Raw genomic sequence first — 20,346 nt, 5'->3', positions numbered from 1 at the left:
ATGTTACATCCAACCTGATTGGAGTAGTTAGTATCTTTAGATAGAGAGGTATTAAAGGTTACATGTTGGCCAAGAGTACTGGAAAGGCAGTCATTGCTCAAACAAAGAATCCCCTTCTATTCTTTTAGAGCGTTGATCCTGTCCGATAGTAGTAGTTACGGTGAATGTCACCCGATTTTTTTCGAAACTTGGACTCATTCTCACAGATACTGTGTGTCCTCTAATTTTCTCGGAACTTGGCTAATTTTCACAGATATGTTCTGTTGAAACATTTGATAAACTCCTCCTGGTGGAGCCAACATTTGGAAGGATCCACGCCATTTTCTCGCACGCACTGCAAAAACAAGGACGAGCAAATGTGGCACCGAGTGCATGTTTATTTCGCCATGTTACGTACGTTACGTGCGTACGTCGTCAAGGGTGGTAGGACAAGAGGAAGGGGTTCCTTACTTTCTTGAATTCCATGGCGAACTCGTCGCACTCCGACGACAAAGAAGAGGGAACGACAGTCGCCGTCGTCGGCTCGTCGCCGCGGCAGGAGCGGCAGCGCTCGTGACGGAGGCACCGGCGGCGGCGCCTGCAACAAAAATAAGGCAACATAATGTGCAATAGTATTTGAAGGGAATTGGTTTACTATGGTATTATTTTTCCAATATAGATAATAACTGTTTCAGAACACCATATTTCCTATCTAAATTTCTTACTCGTGCTTTGCTCAAGTATATATCTGTAGGCTTATTGAGGTTCTTCTTATGAGAGGCTGAGCGATAGCTTGGTTGGAAGAGCCTCTAGTTGAGAGGTCGCCGACACGGGTTTGAATCCGGGTGCTCGTAGGTTTTATGAGTACTTTCTTAAGACAAAGCCAATGAGATGTCTTCTCCTCGTGGTCGTTTTTTTAGATTTTTCTGAAGCTAATTGATGCATTAGCCTTAATCTTCCTTTTTGTAAAAAAATTTAATGTACCTTGGTACCTTATTAAACTATGGTATTACTTCAACTGCATTTTAGTTGTAAGCATAATATGTGTGTGCACTGGTATAGTTGTATTATTTGGTTAAGGACATGAATTTAATAGGGGAGAGCATGTGTGCGTGCCATGGGGTATAGTGAACTCAGAGTAGAGGCCCAAAGCAGGTGAGTATATAATTGTCTCGTAATTGAGATTTTGGCCAAAGAGATCTGCTGAGTCATTAATCTGCAGAACTAGTCTGAAGTACTTATGTTGCATTTTATAACAGTCGTTCCTTGTGGAAAATCACTTATTTTAGAAAGTTGTTTCATTTCTCATTTGCTACCAGGATTTGATGGAAGTCATAACCTTGCTCCCCGACATCGAGATGTTTCACCTGTGCGTATCAATAAGTGGACATGCCTTTGGACCTTGTATATTCCATTTGCTTAGGATTTCTTCAGGTATAAGAAAGCTGAAGCTGACGATACATGAAGATATTAAGGTAATTACATATTTTGCTTCACTTTATCAGCTATCTAATACTTGATTGCTTAGAAAGTGACGGAAGCATTTCCGTTTAGCGCACCAAGGCTTGACCAATGGTAATAACTTCAGGAGTTGGTTCGGTACTCATAGTTTTTCTTCATAGTTTATTTCTAGAAGATACTGTATGCTTATCCGCTAGCAGCTGTGATTTGCTCCAAAAGTACAATGGAAAGCTGCAGCTCTACTTTGGTTCCTAATCAAGTGCCAGTGCGGAAGTTGTTTGCTGCTGGGTATCAGGTGATGAACTGACGATATGCTTTACGTGTAGAGTCTAGTACTCAAGCTGATGCAGCTTCTCAGGGAGCCATGCTTAAGGCTCTGTTATAACGCAAAGAATGAAGTTCATCGATTATATGCTTTTTGCAATTGGCATTTTTTTTGTAGTTTTATCTCATTCTCTTTGTTTACACGGCAGAAATTCATTGGTGCAGTTGGCTAACACCAAACAATTTCTCGTTCCTAAGAAAATTTGCCATATGTTCTTCAGAAGGCCTGACTGTCTAATAATTCTCAGGCTCTTCGGGCAGCAATGGTGGGCAGAAGCTACTCTTCCCTAAGGAGTGGCTAGATCGCATGAAGAAGTGCGATGACGAGGGAGGATCAATAGCAGCAGCAATGACGTCTCCCAACGTCGTCATGGCAAGAACCACTAGTGCAGTCGTAGCAACGGGTCGCATGATGGCAACACCAACACGTTCGGCCCAAGAGGTGACCAGGACCAATATCAAAATTACAGCAAATTCAGCCATCAGGTCAAAGATTGCCGTAGCAAACCAAAGCAGGCTAAGTCCCACCTAACACAGGGCAACGAGGATGAATCCATACTTTTGATAACCAAAGCTTGTGTCACTCCGCCTGCCATGTCCACTCCACCGCAACCCACCATATCAGCATCTCCTCCGCTGCGATGTAGCTACGATGCAACTGTGCTGCTGCTGTTGGCTGAAACGTGATTGTGTAATAGGTACCTTTCAAAAATATAAGTTCAACCGGTTCAACCATTTGACTAAGCTTTAGGATCCAAATTCTATTTTCACACAGTCATTAGCTTTTCAATGTTGTATCAACAGTTAGACTGTAACTTGTCATTGTTGTGCTCTCCAGAATTTACACAATGACCTTATTCATTAGGATAACACTGGTTTATGCTGCCTTCCATGCATGATTAACAAATGCAGCAGCTAGCTAATTAAACAATTGAATCATGCTAATCTGATCAATTTTTCACTAGCTCGAAATTTACAAGCCGCCCGATATTCTAGGCGCTTTCAGGGGGAAAAAATAACCTAGCCTAATGTTTGTGAAGGGTCATGTCCCGCCCGGCCCCTCAGCTAATCTAACCTTGGGACAAGAATCATTCAGTCCATCAGTTGCTTGGGTCGCCGAAGTTCCTTCATTATCAGAAGCTTCTCCTGACTCTGTTTTCTCACGTGCTGGACTGGCCTGATCTGTAGAAACCTCTTCATCGTCACTAGAAGCTTCCCCGGCCTCTCTTCTCTTGTGAGCCGGACTGTCCTCATCTGTGGAAACCTCTTCGTCGTCACCAGAAGCTTCTCCTGACTTTCTTTTCTTGCAAGACGGACTGTCCTGATCTATGGGTACCTCTTCATCGTCACCAGAAGCAGCCTGGGATTGACTTGCACACACGCCATTCTCGGTGTTGGCTTCCACAATTTCACATTCTCTTGGCGTAGTGGCTGATTGGGGATCACTGAAAGCTGGTCTATTTGAAGAGTTACCATTAGTGGTGCAAAACAATGCATCTAACTGTGTTCTAACAGAAACTGCCACAGCCATTGCATGATCACTAATCACAGTATCACTGGGCGGGCAATGAACAAGATTTGCCAATGCCTGGTAATAGCGAAACAGTGCCATAGATGGTGGTGCCAATCCCCTGTCCCTGTAGACCTTGGTCGACTTTATTGAATGTTTGCAAAGGTTCCCCTTCCTTGACCAGCTACAATCGCACAACGCAAACTCAGAACCTGGATTCAGTACGACATGGGACTTCTCCTTATTTTTCTGGCAGATCACTCTGGCACAGTTGCCTTCAACAGTAACATCAGAATCTGGAATTTGTAATCCCTGGCGCCATGGATTTGGGCCACTTCTCCATTCACTCCTCCAGTAACGTGAAAAGCTGTCCTTTCCTGCGTATGCATCCAACCAGTAGTAAGAATGGACCTTTGTACCCAACTTATGAACCAACCAATCTGCACGCCAGTAGACACTTTCATCCGCCTCATTCAATAGCCGGAGTTTTAGCAAGTGATGGTAACTCTCGATTGCTGAAGCCACCTCTGCGGTGGCCAATGGGGTGGCCTTTAAGACAGTTGTCAATGCCCCTGGAAGACACTAAGCAGTCAGCAGTAGCAGATCAAACAGCAATCAAGAAAACTCATCAAATAACTGAACACCCATATTCTTAAAAGAAGAAAAAGAATAACTGAAGACTCTTGATAAGCACAGTAAAATTCAGAGATGGAAAAGTAAAATATGATACAGGAAATGGGCAGGAACCTACCAAGTCTTGGAGACCATAGAGCTTTGAAGTAGTCTAGAAAACCAGAGCAATCAACAAAATCTTGCAGAAAGGCTTCAAATAATTCAACATGACCATTTCCTCTGCATATACTGGATATTACATCTCCAAGACGTTTGGCCATCGCTGAACGCTTCTCAATGTCTGAACACTTAGTGACTAAATTTTTGTGCCAAGCATGCCGGATACGCCATAAACTAATCAGCACCGGGCACTGGAACACCTCCCTGCTCAGCATACTATATATTCAGGCAATGGAACACTAGGAAAGAGTAAACCAAAGCAGAAAAGGATTGGTTACCTTATTGTGCGAACATCCACTAAGGGATCATCAATAATAAAGCCGCCCAACTGCCATGTCGGATCTTTTGTATGAGCTCGATCATAAAGAGCACCCATCCATCTATATATTTCACCATGTGCAAAATCAGGAGTAATGATCCAAGCAACAGGAATTGCATTTTTCTGCTGGTCGAAAACAAGGATGCTGTGTACAGGATACTGCAAAATGGTGAATGACAATGCTGCGATGAAATCAAGAAAAGTTCAAACCACTTTTAGAACAAAATTAGTAAAAATGTCATCGACAAACCTTTAACTTGTTTGTTCCGAACCTCGAATCAGAAGCCAGTAAACTACGGTTGCCATACTGAATCATCTGCTGGAGCTGCCAATCTGTCTGAATACCCAGGACAAAGGTGTCCGTATCTGAAAAGTCTTCATAGAAAAATATATACTCCTGGTGAGTTTCAACCCATAAGTCAATACTAACAGCGTCATCATCAGCAAGCTCATAAACAGAACGCCGTATTTTCCTTTCCAGTATCCTAACATATCTGTGAGTAAGAAGATCATCTCGATTTGATGGCCCTCCTTGCTTTTCAACCATTTCAGTATGCCTCTGCATTATGGTCTCCACTGGAATACCAACATATAGCAAAGACATAACTTGTAGACGTAGCTCATCGGATATGTATGGTGCAAACATTGCCTTCGTCCCTATAGCCATCTTGTCCATAGGACCATGGCAGGGCATGCCTTTCTTATCTACATGCTTATTGTGGTTATATATCACAAGAGCCACTGATGGTTCCGCAATCAAACGCTTCACAATAAAATGGCAAACACAGCCCCTCTTTGTATTTGGGCGACCAGCAGGTGTTTTCCTCTTTTCTGAAAAGGGCCTACTAGGCCGGACATTACCACCCTTTCTATAATCGTCTGGACCAAAAGAACACCAATACCTGCATTAAATGGTATCGTCGGGTTAAAAATTGTACTCTGAAATTCTGAATATTAACATCTACAACAGAAAATTGCACCAATAAATACATTTTTGATGGCGAGATGAATAAACAGTCTACAACCCAGGAACAAGTTTGACTACAAACATTAGTAATGCTTCCATTTACTTACAGAATGTACTCAAGTATCCCATCAACTTTTGGTTTGCAGTTCATTGTTGGAGGACGCCTTCTCCGCGCTTCGACATGAAATCTTGTAGGGCAATCTTTATTGTTCGATTCTCCTCTGACAAAGTCATTCACCCGAGAATATGGAATAAGCGCAAGTCTGTCCATAGAATCCCTCCAGCCCTCAACCATGGACCACATGATATCTGCCGCTGAGAACTCCATCGTGTGTGGGTTCTGAACTGGAAGAGTCAAAATTTCGTCCCACCTAGTCATCTGCAAGCACAGTAGTCAACTCATCACAACAAGGAGCAGAAAAAACAAAATGGCCAATCAATTACAATGTCACATATTCTCTTTTTTTTAGACACGTGCACAATCAATTACAATGGCCAATCAATTACAATGTAATGGGCCTTCTGGCCTTGCAAGATCAGCATAGACTTATGAACCAAAGAGTCATGTGCATTTCCTTGTTCAGTGCTCAAAAATTAACTTTGATCGCATGACAAGATATAGATGAGAATTAGCTCAATAGATTGTCAATTTTCACCTCCCCGATGGATTCAAGAGTTCTTCTTTCCCCTAAAGATGGCAATCAAGAACCAGTTTCCCAACCCAAGTTTATAAAGCTGTATTCCTGTGTCCAAAATGACTCAATGCGATACCATTTCGGCAGGAACTTCCTACCAATAAGAGCAGGAGCATGTAAATGAACGCTGCAGCTTCGTCGCGAAATCACACAGCCTCACAAACAGCCCCTTGTACACAGTAATCCCCATGGAACCTGCAGCTTGATTAAACCCTAACCCCTCCCAAACTCACCAGGAACTTTGCCACCACTCTTCTCTAATTCCCAATCAAGTGCTATACTAGGATTAGGCTTCTAAACTGCGGAAATACGCCCCTGTGATACCAAACGCCAAAATTAACCATATTTTTATTTTATCGAGACTAAAACAGCAACAGGTAAACAAATCCGCAAACAAGCAATATGGACCGATTGGCGAACCCGTCCCAGAAAGAATGAACAATCCGAATTCGGCTGCTCGCGGCAAAGGGAGCTTGCAGAACAAAACTGGAATTCGGAACAATCCATCCGAGCAAGCGAGGGCTGCGTTACCGTGAACAGAAGAAACCAATCCACTCCACGCCGGTCCAGTAGAGGGGATGAGGAAGGCGACTACGAGAGGAGAACGCCTTCGAGGTGGCCGGCGAGCTGCGCCCCGGCGGGGGGAGGCATGGAGGCGCACGTGCTCGGCGGCGGCGGTCAGGGGAACGGGGAAGGGAGAAGATCGACCAGTTAGGGCTGGGGGTACGAACGAAGGGGGGTATTTTACTATTTTTGGGGGTACGAACGGGGAATGCTGTCATGCTGATTCTTTCTCTTCTTTCCAAAAACTGTTACCACTTTTGACCGTTGGATTAGCATCCAATGGCTCGTTCCTGATCTAAGACCCTCTGTGATATCGCTACTAGTGGCCACAACAAGAGAACGAAAACAACATGCATTGGTTGCCATGAGATTTGTTATGCAGAAGGAAAAAGAAAGGAGGTTCAGGTTTCAGCGATCTCTACATGTTCAATTTTGGCTATGCTCCGTCGTCAAGGCTCATGGCCGTGTGTTCAAGTTCCACAAGCTAAGTATTTCCCAAATGACCGGCTGCAAGAGGCAAGAGAAGGACAAGCATCTAGTGCTTGATTTTTTAACATTGGGTCTTCTTTTCCGAAGTCTTTATTAAAGGCCTTTTAATAGGACGTGGGAGATCGAATGTTCGAATCCTTGATCGACTCCCTCTACCTTTAGGTTTGTCATCGGGCTACAAGCCTATTCACAATGCAAAAAAGGGACAAATGGAGAAACATCTTACAGGAATAAATGCACAAAAAGGACTCATTTGGAAGGTTCACTACGTGAAAAACGGATAAAGGAGACACAATTTAGTGATGGGTTAATACACTATCCGTCACTTATGTCATCTCTGATCGGGACCGGATATATACCCGTCACCTATAACCTGGTCATAAGTGACGGGTCTTCCGGCACCAGTCATAAATGACAGGTCTTCCGACACCAGTCATAAATGACGGGTCATTGTACAACCCGTCACTTATGACTTGGTATATGTGACAGGTCTCTCTGGTCCAGTAATAAGTGACGGGTCGTAATATGACATGTCACTTATGAGGGTGATAATATCACCCGTCACTTATTACTTACATTTGTTATATAAAGCTAGCAGGCAGTCACTGTGCAAGCCGAACAGTAGTCAACAGTACCACGCGATAGTTCTGGCGATTTTCTTCGATTCCACTAGAGACTCTCTAATATTTTGTTAATTTGAAGTTTGAATTGGTGTTAGGTCTTTGAAGGTTTGTATCTTCCCTTTCTTTCTCCTTTAATCCCTATTTGGTATATTTGTTGTGCTTTGAGTTGTAATGGTTATTTTGCATCTTTATCTAAAATCTTAGTACAAGTGAGTTGTATTTATGTTAGATTTGGTACTAGGTTTGGCCGATCTACCGCGAGAAGCCACAGATCTAGTGTATTTGTTGGAGATTTTAATCGCGTGCTTAACTACAAAATTAAGGTCATTATTAATAAAGAATGAATATTTTTACATTAATTGTAGATGACGGATAGAAGTTGGATGTACCTCGAGACCCGGACTTGTACGAAGTACCTGAGCGGGGTGAAGCATTTCATGAGTGCGGCCTTGGCGGATATGAAAGATCGTGGTATAACAGCAATGTATTGTTCATGTCGCGACTGCAGGAATGAAAAGAAGTTCCCGAAACCAGACAATATCCATGCACACTTAGTCATGCGTGGATTTAAAGAGAATTATACATGTTGGAACAAACATGGCGAAGAAGGCCTTAACGAGGGAGAGATGGATTGAACCCTCCATGCCGACAGTATGGATCAAGGATTTACACCCGATGAAATGAATCATGATCTCAGGGATGAGGACATATTAGGTTTGAATGATAATGATCTCAAGGATTTTGTGGAGAATGTGGACCAGATGGTGTGGGATGTTGAGCGGCACGACGAGTATAATAATGGTGAATTTGCTAAATTCCAGGAATTTGTACGGGATTCCAAAACGGTCCTTTATCCCAACTGTAAGGAGAAGTACACGCGGATCTTTGGGAACCTAAAGTTTCTACAGTTGAAGGCAACCCATGGTTGGACTGACAAGAGTTTCGAAGTATTGCTGGATCTGCTAAGGGACATGCTACGGGAGGGGAACTTGATGCCCGAGGGCGTCTATGACACGAAGAAGATAATTTGTCCTTTAGAACTGGAAATAGAAAAAATACATGCATGTAAGCAGGATTGTATGTTGTTTCGTGGAGAGTATGCAGAGTTGGATCAATGCCCCGTGTGTGGAACCCATCGATATAAGCGTAGAAATGACGGTGGTGACGGGGATGAAGACAAGAAAAGTAAAGGTGGTCCTAGGAAGGTGGTATGATATTTTCCTGTAATTTCCCATCTGAAGCGTCTGTTTGCCAATAGAAAGGAGGTCCAATTGGTGCGTTTGCATAAGGAGGGTCGTAAGAACGACACAATGATACGGCACCCGGCAGATTTCACTCAGTGGCGAATCGTTGATTCCATATTTGGTTGGTTCGCTGAAGAATTGAGAAATATTAGGTTTGCTATGAGCACGGATGGTATGAATCCATTCGGTAACATGAGTACCTCACATAACACTTGTCCTGTTGTATTGTCAATCTACAACCTTCCACCCTGGCTTTGTAACAAGCGGAAGTACATTATGTTGTCGATCTTGATATCAGGACCGAAACAACCTGGTAACGATATAGATGTGTACCTCAGGCTTTTAGTCGATGATCTTAAGAAACTCTGGTCGGAAGGCGTCAAGGTTTGGGATCAGTACAAGTAAGAGTACTTTACCTTGCATGCCATGTTGTTCATCACCATCAATGATATGTCAGCACTTCGTAACTTGTCAGGTTAGAGTAAAAGAAAAGGTGAAGCATGCCCCCATTGCTTAGATGACACATGCAGTTTGATGTTGAACAACTCAAAGAAAATAGTATACATACGACATCGACGTTTCCTTCACAGGAAACACTCGTACCGAAACATGGACAAGCAGTTCGATGGCACAAGGGAGAAAGCATTACCTCCGAGGTATTTCAGCGGGGAAGATGTCCACAATCAGGTTAAGAATATCAATGTTGTCCTTGGTAAGCGAAATCAATCCTCTAAGGATGATGAACAGTTAGGAATGTGGAACAAGAAATCAATACTATTCGAGCTAGAGTATTGAGAAAAATTAGATGTTCGTCACTCTATCGACAACATGCATGTAAAGAAGAATATCTACGAGAGTCTGATCGGTACATTGCTCCAAATGAAGGGAAAAGGAAAGGATCATGAGAATGCACGAGCTGACCTTGAAGAAATGGGCTTAAGACCGGAGCTCTATGCACAAGATACGGATAAAGGAAAAGACCTACCCCAGTAGCTATCACTCTCTCTAGGAAGGAGAAAAAAGAATTCTACGAGTTCTTGCACAGTGTGAAAATTCCCTCCGATTACTCGTCCAACATTGCAAGACTTGTCTCGGTGAAAGAGCTAAAAATGAATTTCGCCATGATGAAGTCCCATGATTGCTATGTGATGATGATGTCACTACTTGCGGTAGCAATTCGGAACATCCTCCCAATAAAGGTTCGCGAGGCTATCCTGAGCCTGTGCTTTTTCTTCAATGCAATTGAACAGAAGGTGCTTGATCCAAACTCGCTGAAAGAGCTAGAAAGAAGACACTTTGAGACTCTATGTATTCTTGAGGTGTATTTACCACCATCATTTTTCGATATCATGGTACATCTCACTGCTTACCTCGTGAAGGAGAAACACTACCTTGGCCCCGTGTTTCTGCATCACATGTTTCCATACGAGAGATATATGGGCATTCTCAAGTCGTACGTAAGGAATCGAGCCTTTCCAGAGGGATGCATCATGCAGGGTTACGCGACAGAGGAGGCATTGGAGTGGTCTATTAATTACACCGACCCAAATAACCCAATTGGCGTGCCTAAGTCTCGCCATGAGGGGAGGCTCACAGGTGTGAAAGTTCTGGGGAAGATGGCAATAACTCATAATCCGAAGGCTTATGACCAAGCTCATTTCCTCGTGCTGCAACAAATGAGCGAAGTGTGCCGATATGTCGATGAGCACAAGCAGATGCTGCTTGAAGAGAATCCAGGGCAGACTGAAGCTTGGGTTGCGAGGCAACATATGCGAAGGTTTATAACTTGGTTCCGAGATCGAATTAGACAATCGAGTACTCCTACAAGTGCTCTGATAAAAAAACTGGCATCGGGTCCTATATACACAATTATGACATATCAAGGGTACGATATAAACGGATACACATTTTACATAGTTGCCCAAGATGAGAAGAGCATATACCAGAACAGTGGTGTCCGTATAGAAGCTTATGACAACGACATGCAGAGGGGCACATACTACGGTCAAATAGAGGAGATCTGGGAGCTGAACTACTTGGGATTCAAGGTAGCCCTGTTTCGGTGCCATTGGGTACGTGGGGCAAAGGGCGTCACTAATGACAAGTATGGGTTCACTAGCATTGATTTCAAACATGTCGGATACAAGTTTGAACCATTTGTACTCGCTAAAGATGTTCACCAAGTCTTTTATGTGACTGACACAACAAAGAAGAAACGCCATGTGGTTTGATGAGGAGGAGTTCAATCAATTCGATGAAATCCCCCCTTTTGCTACTGCAGTCGTGCCACGCCTTTCGCCGATCGAGGAAACTCCTTACATCCGCCCCGACCATAACGAAGGGATTCATGTCAAGAAAGCACAAAAATGATGAATTTGAATTTCAGTGTGAAATTTGTAATATTAATGTCAAATTTGTAATAAAATGGCAAATTTGACTTTTAAGTTATTTGAATTGTTAATGTTAATGTCAAAATTGAATTTTAAGTTTCAAAGTTATTTGAATTTGTAATATTAATGTCAAATTTGAATTTTTAATATCAATGTAACATTTGAATTTTTACTTCCAATAGGTGACGGGTTATAATAACCCGTCATCTTTTACAGGAAATAAGTGACGGGTGATATTTATAAACCGTCACCTATCACTTGTATGTACAGGCCGAGTCGAAGTAAAAGGTGACGGGTGATATTAAAAACCCATCACCTTTTATTTACAATAAGTGACAGGTGACATTTATAACCCGTCACCTATCACTTACATGTACAGACCGAGTCGAAGTAAAAGGTGACGGGTAATATTATAACCTGTCACATTTTACTTACAAGACGGGTGATAATTATAGGTGACAGGTAATATTATCACCCGTCACCTATAACTTTTTTTATATAACCCTAGCTAGTCCCCACGCCTACAGTCTCGTTTTGCCTAAGTCTTTTTGCCTGTGCAAAGTTAGGGTTCGCCGTCGCTGTCGCCCTCCACCCGCCGCCACGAGCCGTCGCCGTCCACCCGTCGCCATCGACCCGTCGCCGTCGCCCTGTCGCCATCGACCCGTCGTCGTCGCCCTATCGCCATCGACCCGTCACCGTCGCCCCGTCGCCACGCGTCGTCGCCCCCCGACCCCGTCGCCGTCGTCAAGGTTTGCGCCCTCTCCTCGCTGCATGCAGTTCAGTTCTAGGAGATAGAGAGGAGTCACAAGGTGTGATGCACAAGGAGAAGGAGATGGTGCTCTAGTTCTTGCGGTTCTGATGGTGCACAAGGAGGAGATGGTCCATAGGATTTCATTATCCTTGAGAAAACAATATTGAATAGTACCGGTTATATATTTACATATATATTATTATTTTTAGACATGTGATAGGAATGTATTCATAGATATATGAATATGGTGTACATACTTAGCGGTATTGTACGTATGTTACCTTGTAATCGGGAAAAAAAAACATGGGTAGAGGCCGATAATCTTGGTATGTTGTCGTTGTACTTCACGCATCAATTCCCCCTTCTCCTTCTCCCATAGAGAATCATATTGTTATTTCATGAGATAATTAAGGGTTAAAGCATTTCTTGCATGAATGGTATTGTCCAATAGAGAAAACCCAACTGGCATGTTATAACTGACCGTTTTTACAAATTACAGCTAGTGTATGTAAATATATATACATATATATATATATATATATATATATATATATATGACTAGTATAGTAATCAAAAAGACATTCACCACATACATATAGCTAAAAAACGTATCAAGTAGCAGCTGTGTGTTAGTCCATGTGCATGCATCTTTGAACTTTTTGACCAACGTACATACTTAACTAGCATAGCCGGCTACCTCAAGTATGTTTGAAGTGTTTCCAGGACATTGTATGTACACGCATGTCATCACCACAAGCCCTAGATCCAATTATATGCATATAGTCATGATTATTTTTCTTTCACAAATATGCATGTACTCTGGACGCCCTCATGCTAGGTTTAATCTTGAAATAAAGTCAAACTGAATTAGTAAAGATGAAAAAGTATGTGGTAGTATACTACTAGAAGGACAACTATATATGCCATCAGTACGTCCAGAAAAGAATCTTGGACAACTATATTTGCCTGGACTTTACATTCCTCTGCTATTGGTGTTACTTTTCAGTTACTTATATATGTTAGTTGGGTGATAAGGTTCGTTATGTATTAGTTGGAGCCAATGGTGAAATTTGGGGATCATAATCGTCAACCTTGATTCCTTTTCTTTCCTCTAAGAAATCATGGGGAAGAAGAGGACTGTCACCCCTAAGAAACCAAAAGCACAGAGTATGCTAGCACTAGAGGCCGCCCCGGCACAAGATGGGGTGGATAGGAGCCCAAGCCCGCACCCGACGTCCTCCTCCAGCAGCAGCAAAAGCCAGTATCACATCCCAAGCCCTGACCCGTCACCGAATCGGGAGAGCCGACATCGGGTAAGTGACGAAGAATACAATCACGCCGAAGAGGTATTTATATGAGCGAGTCAATATATTTTATACTTGTTGAATGGAGGAATATTCTTTGTTTATGTCAACTCCCCTTTTTTCTCCCTAGATGGCGGTAGCACAGTCTCCAAGCCAGACAGCTGGTAGTGTTGCACGCGCCCAAAAGCCAAGGACACAAACACAGTGGCCGACGGACAAGGTTACCGTCATAGGAATCGATGCTGACGGGCTGCCTACGAATGAAAATGCCCTGAAAAGATTTCAGAGGGTCGTAGGGCTTATTGCTCGGGAGAGGGTGCCGATAACGACTAAGTTCAATGACCTCAGTGACGAAGCAAAGAGGGACTTGTTCAATAATGTCGTCATGGAGTATCTGGAGTACCATGGAAACATGAGCGAGCGTCAAAAGAACGCCGCGGTCAATGCAGCAATGAAAGCGATCACGAAACTTCACCGAAGCTTTAAGAGCAAGCTTGTGAATCGGTACTTAGAAAAAGGGGTGGCACCCTACGAGAGCTACAAACACCTGAAACCGGAAGATTGGGATGCCTTTGTGCAGATGAAGAACTCAGAGCAATTCAAGACAGAGAGTGAGAAGAAGAAGCAGCTTCGGGCTAAGAACAAGCATGACAACAGGACCAACGCAGCAGGTTATGCTGGGAAAAGGGCGAAATGGCAGGCCGAGGACGAGAAATTAGCCAGAGAAGGCCGCGAGAATCCTTGGAATCAATTCCCGGGACGATCACGGTCATATTTGCGTGCAAGGGGTGAGCTGTCTTATAGCGGGGAAATCACATTCAGAAACAGCGAAACCCAGGCAGTCGCAGAAAAAGTCAAAGAAAAGGCAGCCGAAGTCAGCTAAGGTTTTTTCACCGGGGTCAGGGAAAGTGATGTTCTCACGATGGCGCTGGGAAACCCGGAGCACCCAGGTCGAGTGCGAGGTGTATCAAGTTCCCAGGGCTGGAAATACGGCTTTCCCGAAGACATCGGGATGTACAAGAAGAGGAAGAGATCGGATGCAGAGGATGTGGATGCATTGACATGAGACATCACCCAGAAAGTTTACTCAAGCATCATGGGGCAGCTTGCAGCAAAGGGAATAGAGATTTTCATGCCATAGGATTTTAGCCCTGGAGCTGTAGGGAAGAGTAGCTGTGCCTACAGGGAGGTCGAGCAACAAGTAGTTGCTACCCAGACTGAGTCGGATACAATCGACCTGCTAGAAGGGCCCACGTCCTGCAGCCTTGTAATCAAGCCTGTCGGATATCACATTGAGGTTGCATGGGGCCAGGTGCTTCTAGGCGTCCGTATCTTACATACGGTCCCGATACGTGCAGGCTATGCCGTGGTTATGGTGGATATGGTACATAGCAATGCCACTGATCACGTGTTGGAGGTCCCCCCAATGAGGAAGTCATAACTCTCGGTGAAGCTCTTCATCAAAGGATCCAGTGGAAGAGAGGCGACAACGTGGTCTCCAGTGCATCCCAGTCTGGACGAGCTCCAATTGCACCGTCGCCGCGCTGGTCACCTCCTGAGAAGGCAGCTTCACTACCTTCTCCTTCTCTAGAGAAGCCAGCTTCACCGCATTCTCCTCCGCATCCGAGAGTCTCGCTTCCAGACCCAATACCGTCTTGACTAGAGAGCCCAAAAAAGAAGAAGGAAAAGGAGGTCGAGAAGAAAGACTCTAAGAAGCCCCTGCCGGAGATGTCGAAGGCTATTGTATCGGCGAAGTCAAAATCCATTGTACCGATGAAGAAGTCCACGGACATTGCACCAGTGTGGACTCAGGCCAACATGAAATTCAAATATGGGGAGCCCTTGATGACGGTAGATGAGTTAGTCAGGGCGGGACATGCATGTATCGACCTGCATAATTATTATGTACAGGCTTGTAGAGACAACAATGATCAGTCCATAGTCGTACAGTACAAACGACGACACTTCTTAAGTGATCAAGACGATTACTTCATTGTGGGTTTCAATGACTTATACGACCTCTTCAACCTTGATGGCCTGGATGTATCGTTATTACGGGTCTTCACATTGTAAGTCTCATGATACTGGATATTTATTAATTAATACCATTAAGACTTGAATCTAACTGTGTCCTTATCTGTAGACACTTGATGAAAGAAACAAGGAAGAACAAGGATCCTGTCACATTTCTTGACCCTGAGGCCATTACAATTATCGGTCATCCAACTTCACCCCGACTACGCTGTGAATTATATGGCCAGGATAATGCAACAATACTCAAAAGTGAAGTACCTGATGGGCGCCCACAACACCGTGGCCATTGAATCTTACTTAACATTTTCCTCGAGTGGGACTTGGTGTTCTACGTCGACTCATCAAGACCAACATCTGCAAAAGGCAAACTTAGATCACGTGATTACAACGTTATAAAACAACTCCTTGTCATATAAGTTAAAGCCGGTCGTAGGCTGACACACAAGACTGGGTACGCGGTAAGTGCTACCAAAAAAATACCAAATATTCTCTGTTGCTGTTTTTTTTTCTCTTTTCATCTAACAGTAAAGTTTCTTTTTAGCAGTGCCACCAACAACCACCGGGCAACACCTGTGGATTCTATGTTGCGTAGAACACGCTCCGAGCAAAGAATATCAAATCCCCCGATGTAAATTCAGTACAAGATTATTCATAACTAATTTCAGTAATTAGTTTAATTCCATGGTAACATGACATTGGTTATGCATTAAATTATGCAGCAATACAAGTGTATGTTTCTCGATGCCGGTGTACTCGCGGATATTCGACGATGAATCGCTGAGTTCATGGTGTCTGACGTTATCAGCCTATAGGGTGAGTTCCACTACATAAGCCTTAAGTTGTGAAGTCTTAAGTAATTATGAGTTGATCGGAACTTTGTAACATTTATGATTCTATAATGAATACATTTAAACTTTGTAATATTTACAGTTCTGTGATGAAGTGAGTACTCCTACAAGTATGTTTATCGATATGTATTTGGATGTGTTGCTATTATTTGCAGGGAGAAGACGACTGCTAAATCCTAGCTACGTTCTAGGATGCAGCCAGGAAACAACTCATTCCTACCGAGCAAAAGGAACATAAGTGACGGGTAAAATGTCTACCCGTCACTTATGTTCTTTATAAGTGACGGGTAACTAGGTTATCAAGCACTTATGTCCTTCTCCCAGTACAGAGGTGAAAACTATAAGTGACGGGTAACATAGCTACCGGTCTTTTATAAAAAACATAAGTGACGAGTGTAAAAGTCACCTGTCACTATAACTAATCTATAATCATTTATTATACATATAAGTGACGGGTGAAGAGCTCACCTGTCACCTATAATTTTCTTCTTAACATATGGAAGATGGTTATAGATGACGGGTAACAGTTAATATCTGTCACCTTTGTTCATTATTGGTGACGGATACGGAACCATCAGACGTGTTTGAGGTGACAAGTACAATACCTATTATCCATATCTATTTTTTACGTAGTGGTTGGCAATGGAGAACACGTAAACATATGGCTGGATCCTTGGGTCCCTAACTGGGTTACAAGAAGACCCATTACTCCACGAGGTCAGTGGATACTCTCTAGGGTGTCTAAGCTAATTGATCCAGCTACTGTGGAGTGGGACAAACTGCTGGTACAGGACATAATTTGGGAGGAAGATGTCAAACATATTCTGGCAATCCCAATCAAACAGAAGATGGAGGATATATTGGCTTGGCACTTCGATGCCAGGGAATTTTTCTCGGTTAAATCGGCATAAGAGACGCTGGAAGATAAGAGAGAGCGAGACGTTGTTAGACAGAGAGGTGAAGTTGCAACACCAAACACATTCTCATGAGGTCAATTATTTTTTTTTTTTTGAAATGAACGCACATGAGCTCTATATTAAAAAGAAGTTTACATGACCGACCCCGGCCAAAAAGCATAAAAGATAATCGACTAGAAAAAGAGCCAAAGAGCTATTCACCTAGAAGGGGTCGTATCTCTTCAAATGATAATGGTGCATACCGCGGGGTGCGAATTTATCTGAGAGGACATGCAGCGCAAGTGATGTGCCGGCTTCACGCTCCATGATGGAGAAGAGGATGATTGCAGCAACCCGACTGTGGAAGCTATGCTATTTATGTTGTTGAGCAATCACTTTGGTCCGTTCAGAATACATGAATTTCACGTGAGAAATTTAAATCTAACGAGAATTTAACGAAATCATACCTCCAAATGCATGATCCTCAAAATAACTGAAGTTTTGAAGTAACCAAAAACAAAAGGACAAAAAACTAGCAAATCTAATGAATCCGAGAAACAAGAAACAAATTTTATATAATCTTGTACTATGAAAAATCCTCTCCGCGATATGGATAAGATCTCGTAGGATCTTTCTGGACAGCGTTGCTTCTCGGAAACGTGGCGAATCCTTTTCTACAATTTTTCCATTTAGGCGGGAACTAGTGGGACCCACCCCGACAGGCTGCTTTTCCTACACTTTTCCTGTGGGCTGGAGGCCTGTAGGGCTGGTCGGTACAGAGCCACAGACCGAGAGATAGACCCCGATAAGCCGCAAGAGACGCCGATGCCGTCGCTGCTCCTGCTGCTTCCGCTCCTCCTCGCCGCCACCACGACCAATGCCAAGGTCACTCCCCCGGTGCCGACGCCGTGGCCGGAGCAGTTCCACGCGGTGGTCTTCACGAACCACACCGAGAGCGGCGGGCGGCTGCAGCTGATCGACCTCTACTACGACTGGCCGCGGGGGCGCGACCTGAACGTCTTGCGGGACCAGCTCTCGGTCGAACCGCTCTACAACGTCGAGTGGACCAACGGCACCTCCTACCTGTTCGACTCCGCGTCCTGCCGCACCATGCGCTTCCCCGTGGGCCTCCTGCCGCCGGACTGGCTCGCCAACGGCGCCGTCTACCTCGGCCGCGAGGCCGCCGACGGGTTCGACTGCCATGTCTGGACCAACTTCGTCTTCGTCCGGTACTACGCGGACGTCGCCACCGGCCGCCCCGTCCGCTGGAACTTCAATGGTACTCCATCTCATCGTGCAATTCACTCTCCTCCATCCAGGATTGCAGATGTCGAATGGTTGACATCGTCGTCTAGGTCCCGTTCAATACATGGGAATTCCCCCCTATCCCGTGAAATTCTTTCCTTCCTAAGGGGTTAGCTGCTAGTTCTGGCCGGCTATCTAGAACTCAAAATTTCTTGAGTTCTTCAGCTGTTCAGTATCTGCTTGATGCAGCGGAATGATGATCCGTGTGTTGGACGTCAGCTGGTTCGCTCGCGCTCAGCTTAATCGCAATTGGATTCAGAACTCGCCCGCTCTCCCTCTCTGACGTAAATCTGAAGTTTTTTAGACAAACTACCGTAGTCTGACGAACTGAATTTTTCAGAGACGGGATTTTGCGCTGCGAACTCCAGCAGCCTTTTCGGGTTTTCTTCTCTATTTATTTCGATTGGGAAGCGATGACGCGCACGATCCGCACATGCCGCGGTCAGTGCTCAACGTGGAGATAACAACTCTGACGAAAACAAACTAACTGAACTATCTAACCAGAATCTAAACGGCAATAAGATTACTTCAACACCGTGCGCTCTTGTTTCCCAGGGATGGAGCGGCATGTGATGAGCTTTGAGGAAGGGGGAGTGCTGGAGGACTCCTCCAAGTGGCAGGCGCCGGCTTATTGCTTCAATGGCGGCAATGCCGACACCGCCAATGTCGCTGCAGATGGAGTTGACGGCGAGGGCAGCAGGGCCGATGCAATGAACAGCCTGATCATGTTCGCGGGGGCTCCGGCTGCAGCTGCATCATTTGACCAGTGAGCTTTCTTGATGATTGACTGATGAGAGGCATTCCTAACGGTGATCTACTGACCACGGCTCTGTTAATCACACTCTGCTTCTTGAACCCTGTTGGCATTTGCAGTAACAGTCATTCTGCACTTTGCAGTAACAGTAACAGTCGCCACTGCCTCGCTGAATTGCCATTGCCTACCATTCAGACAAATCTGGGGTTAGAGCCAGGTGAAAGTTAGAGATGCACGGTATACAAATCTGGAGGCATAATTATCTCAAGGAGAATGTCATGCATCGTATATAGTGTTTTAGACTTCTGCATGCCCAAAATAATATAGATTCATGTAAAGGGAAAATATGACTATTTGTATTTGTTGAATAGTGAACTGTAACTCTTTTGTACCACCCCTCTTTCAACTGACCAATGAACCTAATGTTTGAGCTATGGTAAACATTTGCAATACATTAAACGAGGTAGAAAAGAACCGAGGGAGAATTTTTCTTGTACCAATCAAAGTTATATTTCACCTTTCTATAGAACATTATAACCATGTCAAGTTGGTGTAAGAAAAAACATTTAGCCAGGATCGTTTTAGGCAGGATCGTTAAGCGCAGACTTATTTAATACTTTAATACTTTGATAGACATACCTTGTTACGCCTTGATCTTCATGGAAAACACACCATAGCGTACCAATAGCAGAGTGTTTTCGCTCTTCTCTACTTTCATTTCTTTTAAGTATCCTCTTGATGATTAGAGAACAAAACACTTAACGAAGTATTATCTGCTGGTATCATGATTTATCGATCTTATTTTCTCTCGGTCTTGTTTACCATGCATATGCTTAATTCTTCATCTAGTTCGCAACTAGATGATTAACTAGTAGATGTAATCGAGGTGATTAGGGATGCATCCAAAATACTCATCATATTACATAGTGATTTCAGGAATATTTCTAATAATTATTGCTCGTCTAATCATTGATTAATTGCAATTTGTATGAGATAAGTTTCATTTTGTTAAACCCATAGAAAAAGAGAAGATTGTGCAAATCTATGCAGATAGGCGCGAAGATCTCGTGAAAAGAAAGCCAACTATACTAACAACA

General features: G+C 43.8%; 2 protein-coding genes across 3 annotated transcripts; one reads left to right on the top strand and one right to left on the bottom strand.

Annotated features, from left to right (window-relative positions):
* Positions 1-2,505: 2,505 nt before the first annotated feature.
* Positions 2,506-6,782, bottom strand: LOC133892717 (uncharacterized). Of its 2 annotated transcripts, none has more exons than XM_062333653.1 (6): positions 6,579-6,782; positions 5,460-5,731; positions 4,636-5,287; positions 4,345-4,544; positions 4,026-4,282; positions 2,506-3,846 (listed from the first exon to the last, which is right to left on the bottom strand). In XM_062333653.1, exons 2-6 carry the CDS (start codon positions 5,729-5,731, stop codon positions 2,807-2,809), a joined length of 2,421 nt encoding a protein of 806 aa, XP_062189637.1. In that variant the 5' UTR covers positions 6,579-6,782; the 3' UTR covers positions 2,506-2,806. The 2 variants fall into 2 exon arrangements, with proteins under 2 accessions (XP_062189637.1, XP_062189638.1); XM_062333654.1 differs by having other exon boundaries at positions 4,026-4,270.
* A 3,763-nt stretch (positions 6,783-10,545) lies between these two features.
* Positions 10,546-19,683, top strand: LOC133892245 (uncharacterized protein At4g14100-like). Its single transcript, XM_062332938.1, has 5 exons — positions 10,546-10,563; positions 11,924-12,106; positions 17,884-18,469; positions 19,051-19,304; positions 19,393-19,683. The coding sequence occupies exons 1-4, from the start codon at positions 10,546-10,548 to the stop codon at positions 19,263-19,265; spliced, it is 1,002 nt and encodes a 333-aa protein (XP_062188922.1). The 3' UTR covers positions 19,266-19,304; positions 19,393-19,683.
* The last annotated feature ends 663 nt before the right edge of the window (positions 19,684-20,346 follow it).

This window comes from Phragmites australis, chromosome 15 (genome assembly GCF_958298935.1).
Source record: "Phragmites australis chromosome 15, lpPhrAust1.1, whole genome shotgun sequence".
NCBI lineage: Eukaryota > Viridiplantae > Streptophyta > Magnoliopsida > Poales > Poaceae > Phragmites > Phragmites australis.
The sequence above is the reverse complement of the archived record's forward strand: the minus strand, read 5'-3'. Positions and strand labels throughout refer to the sequence as shown.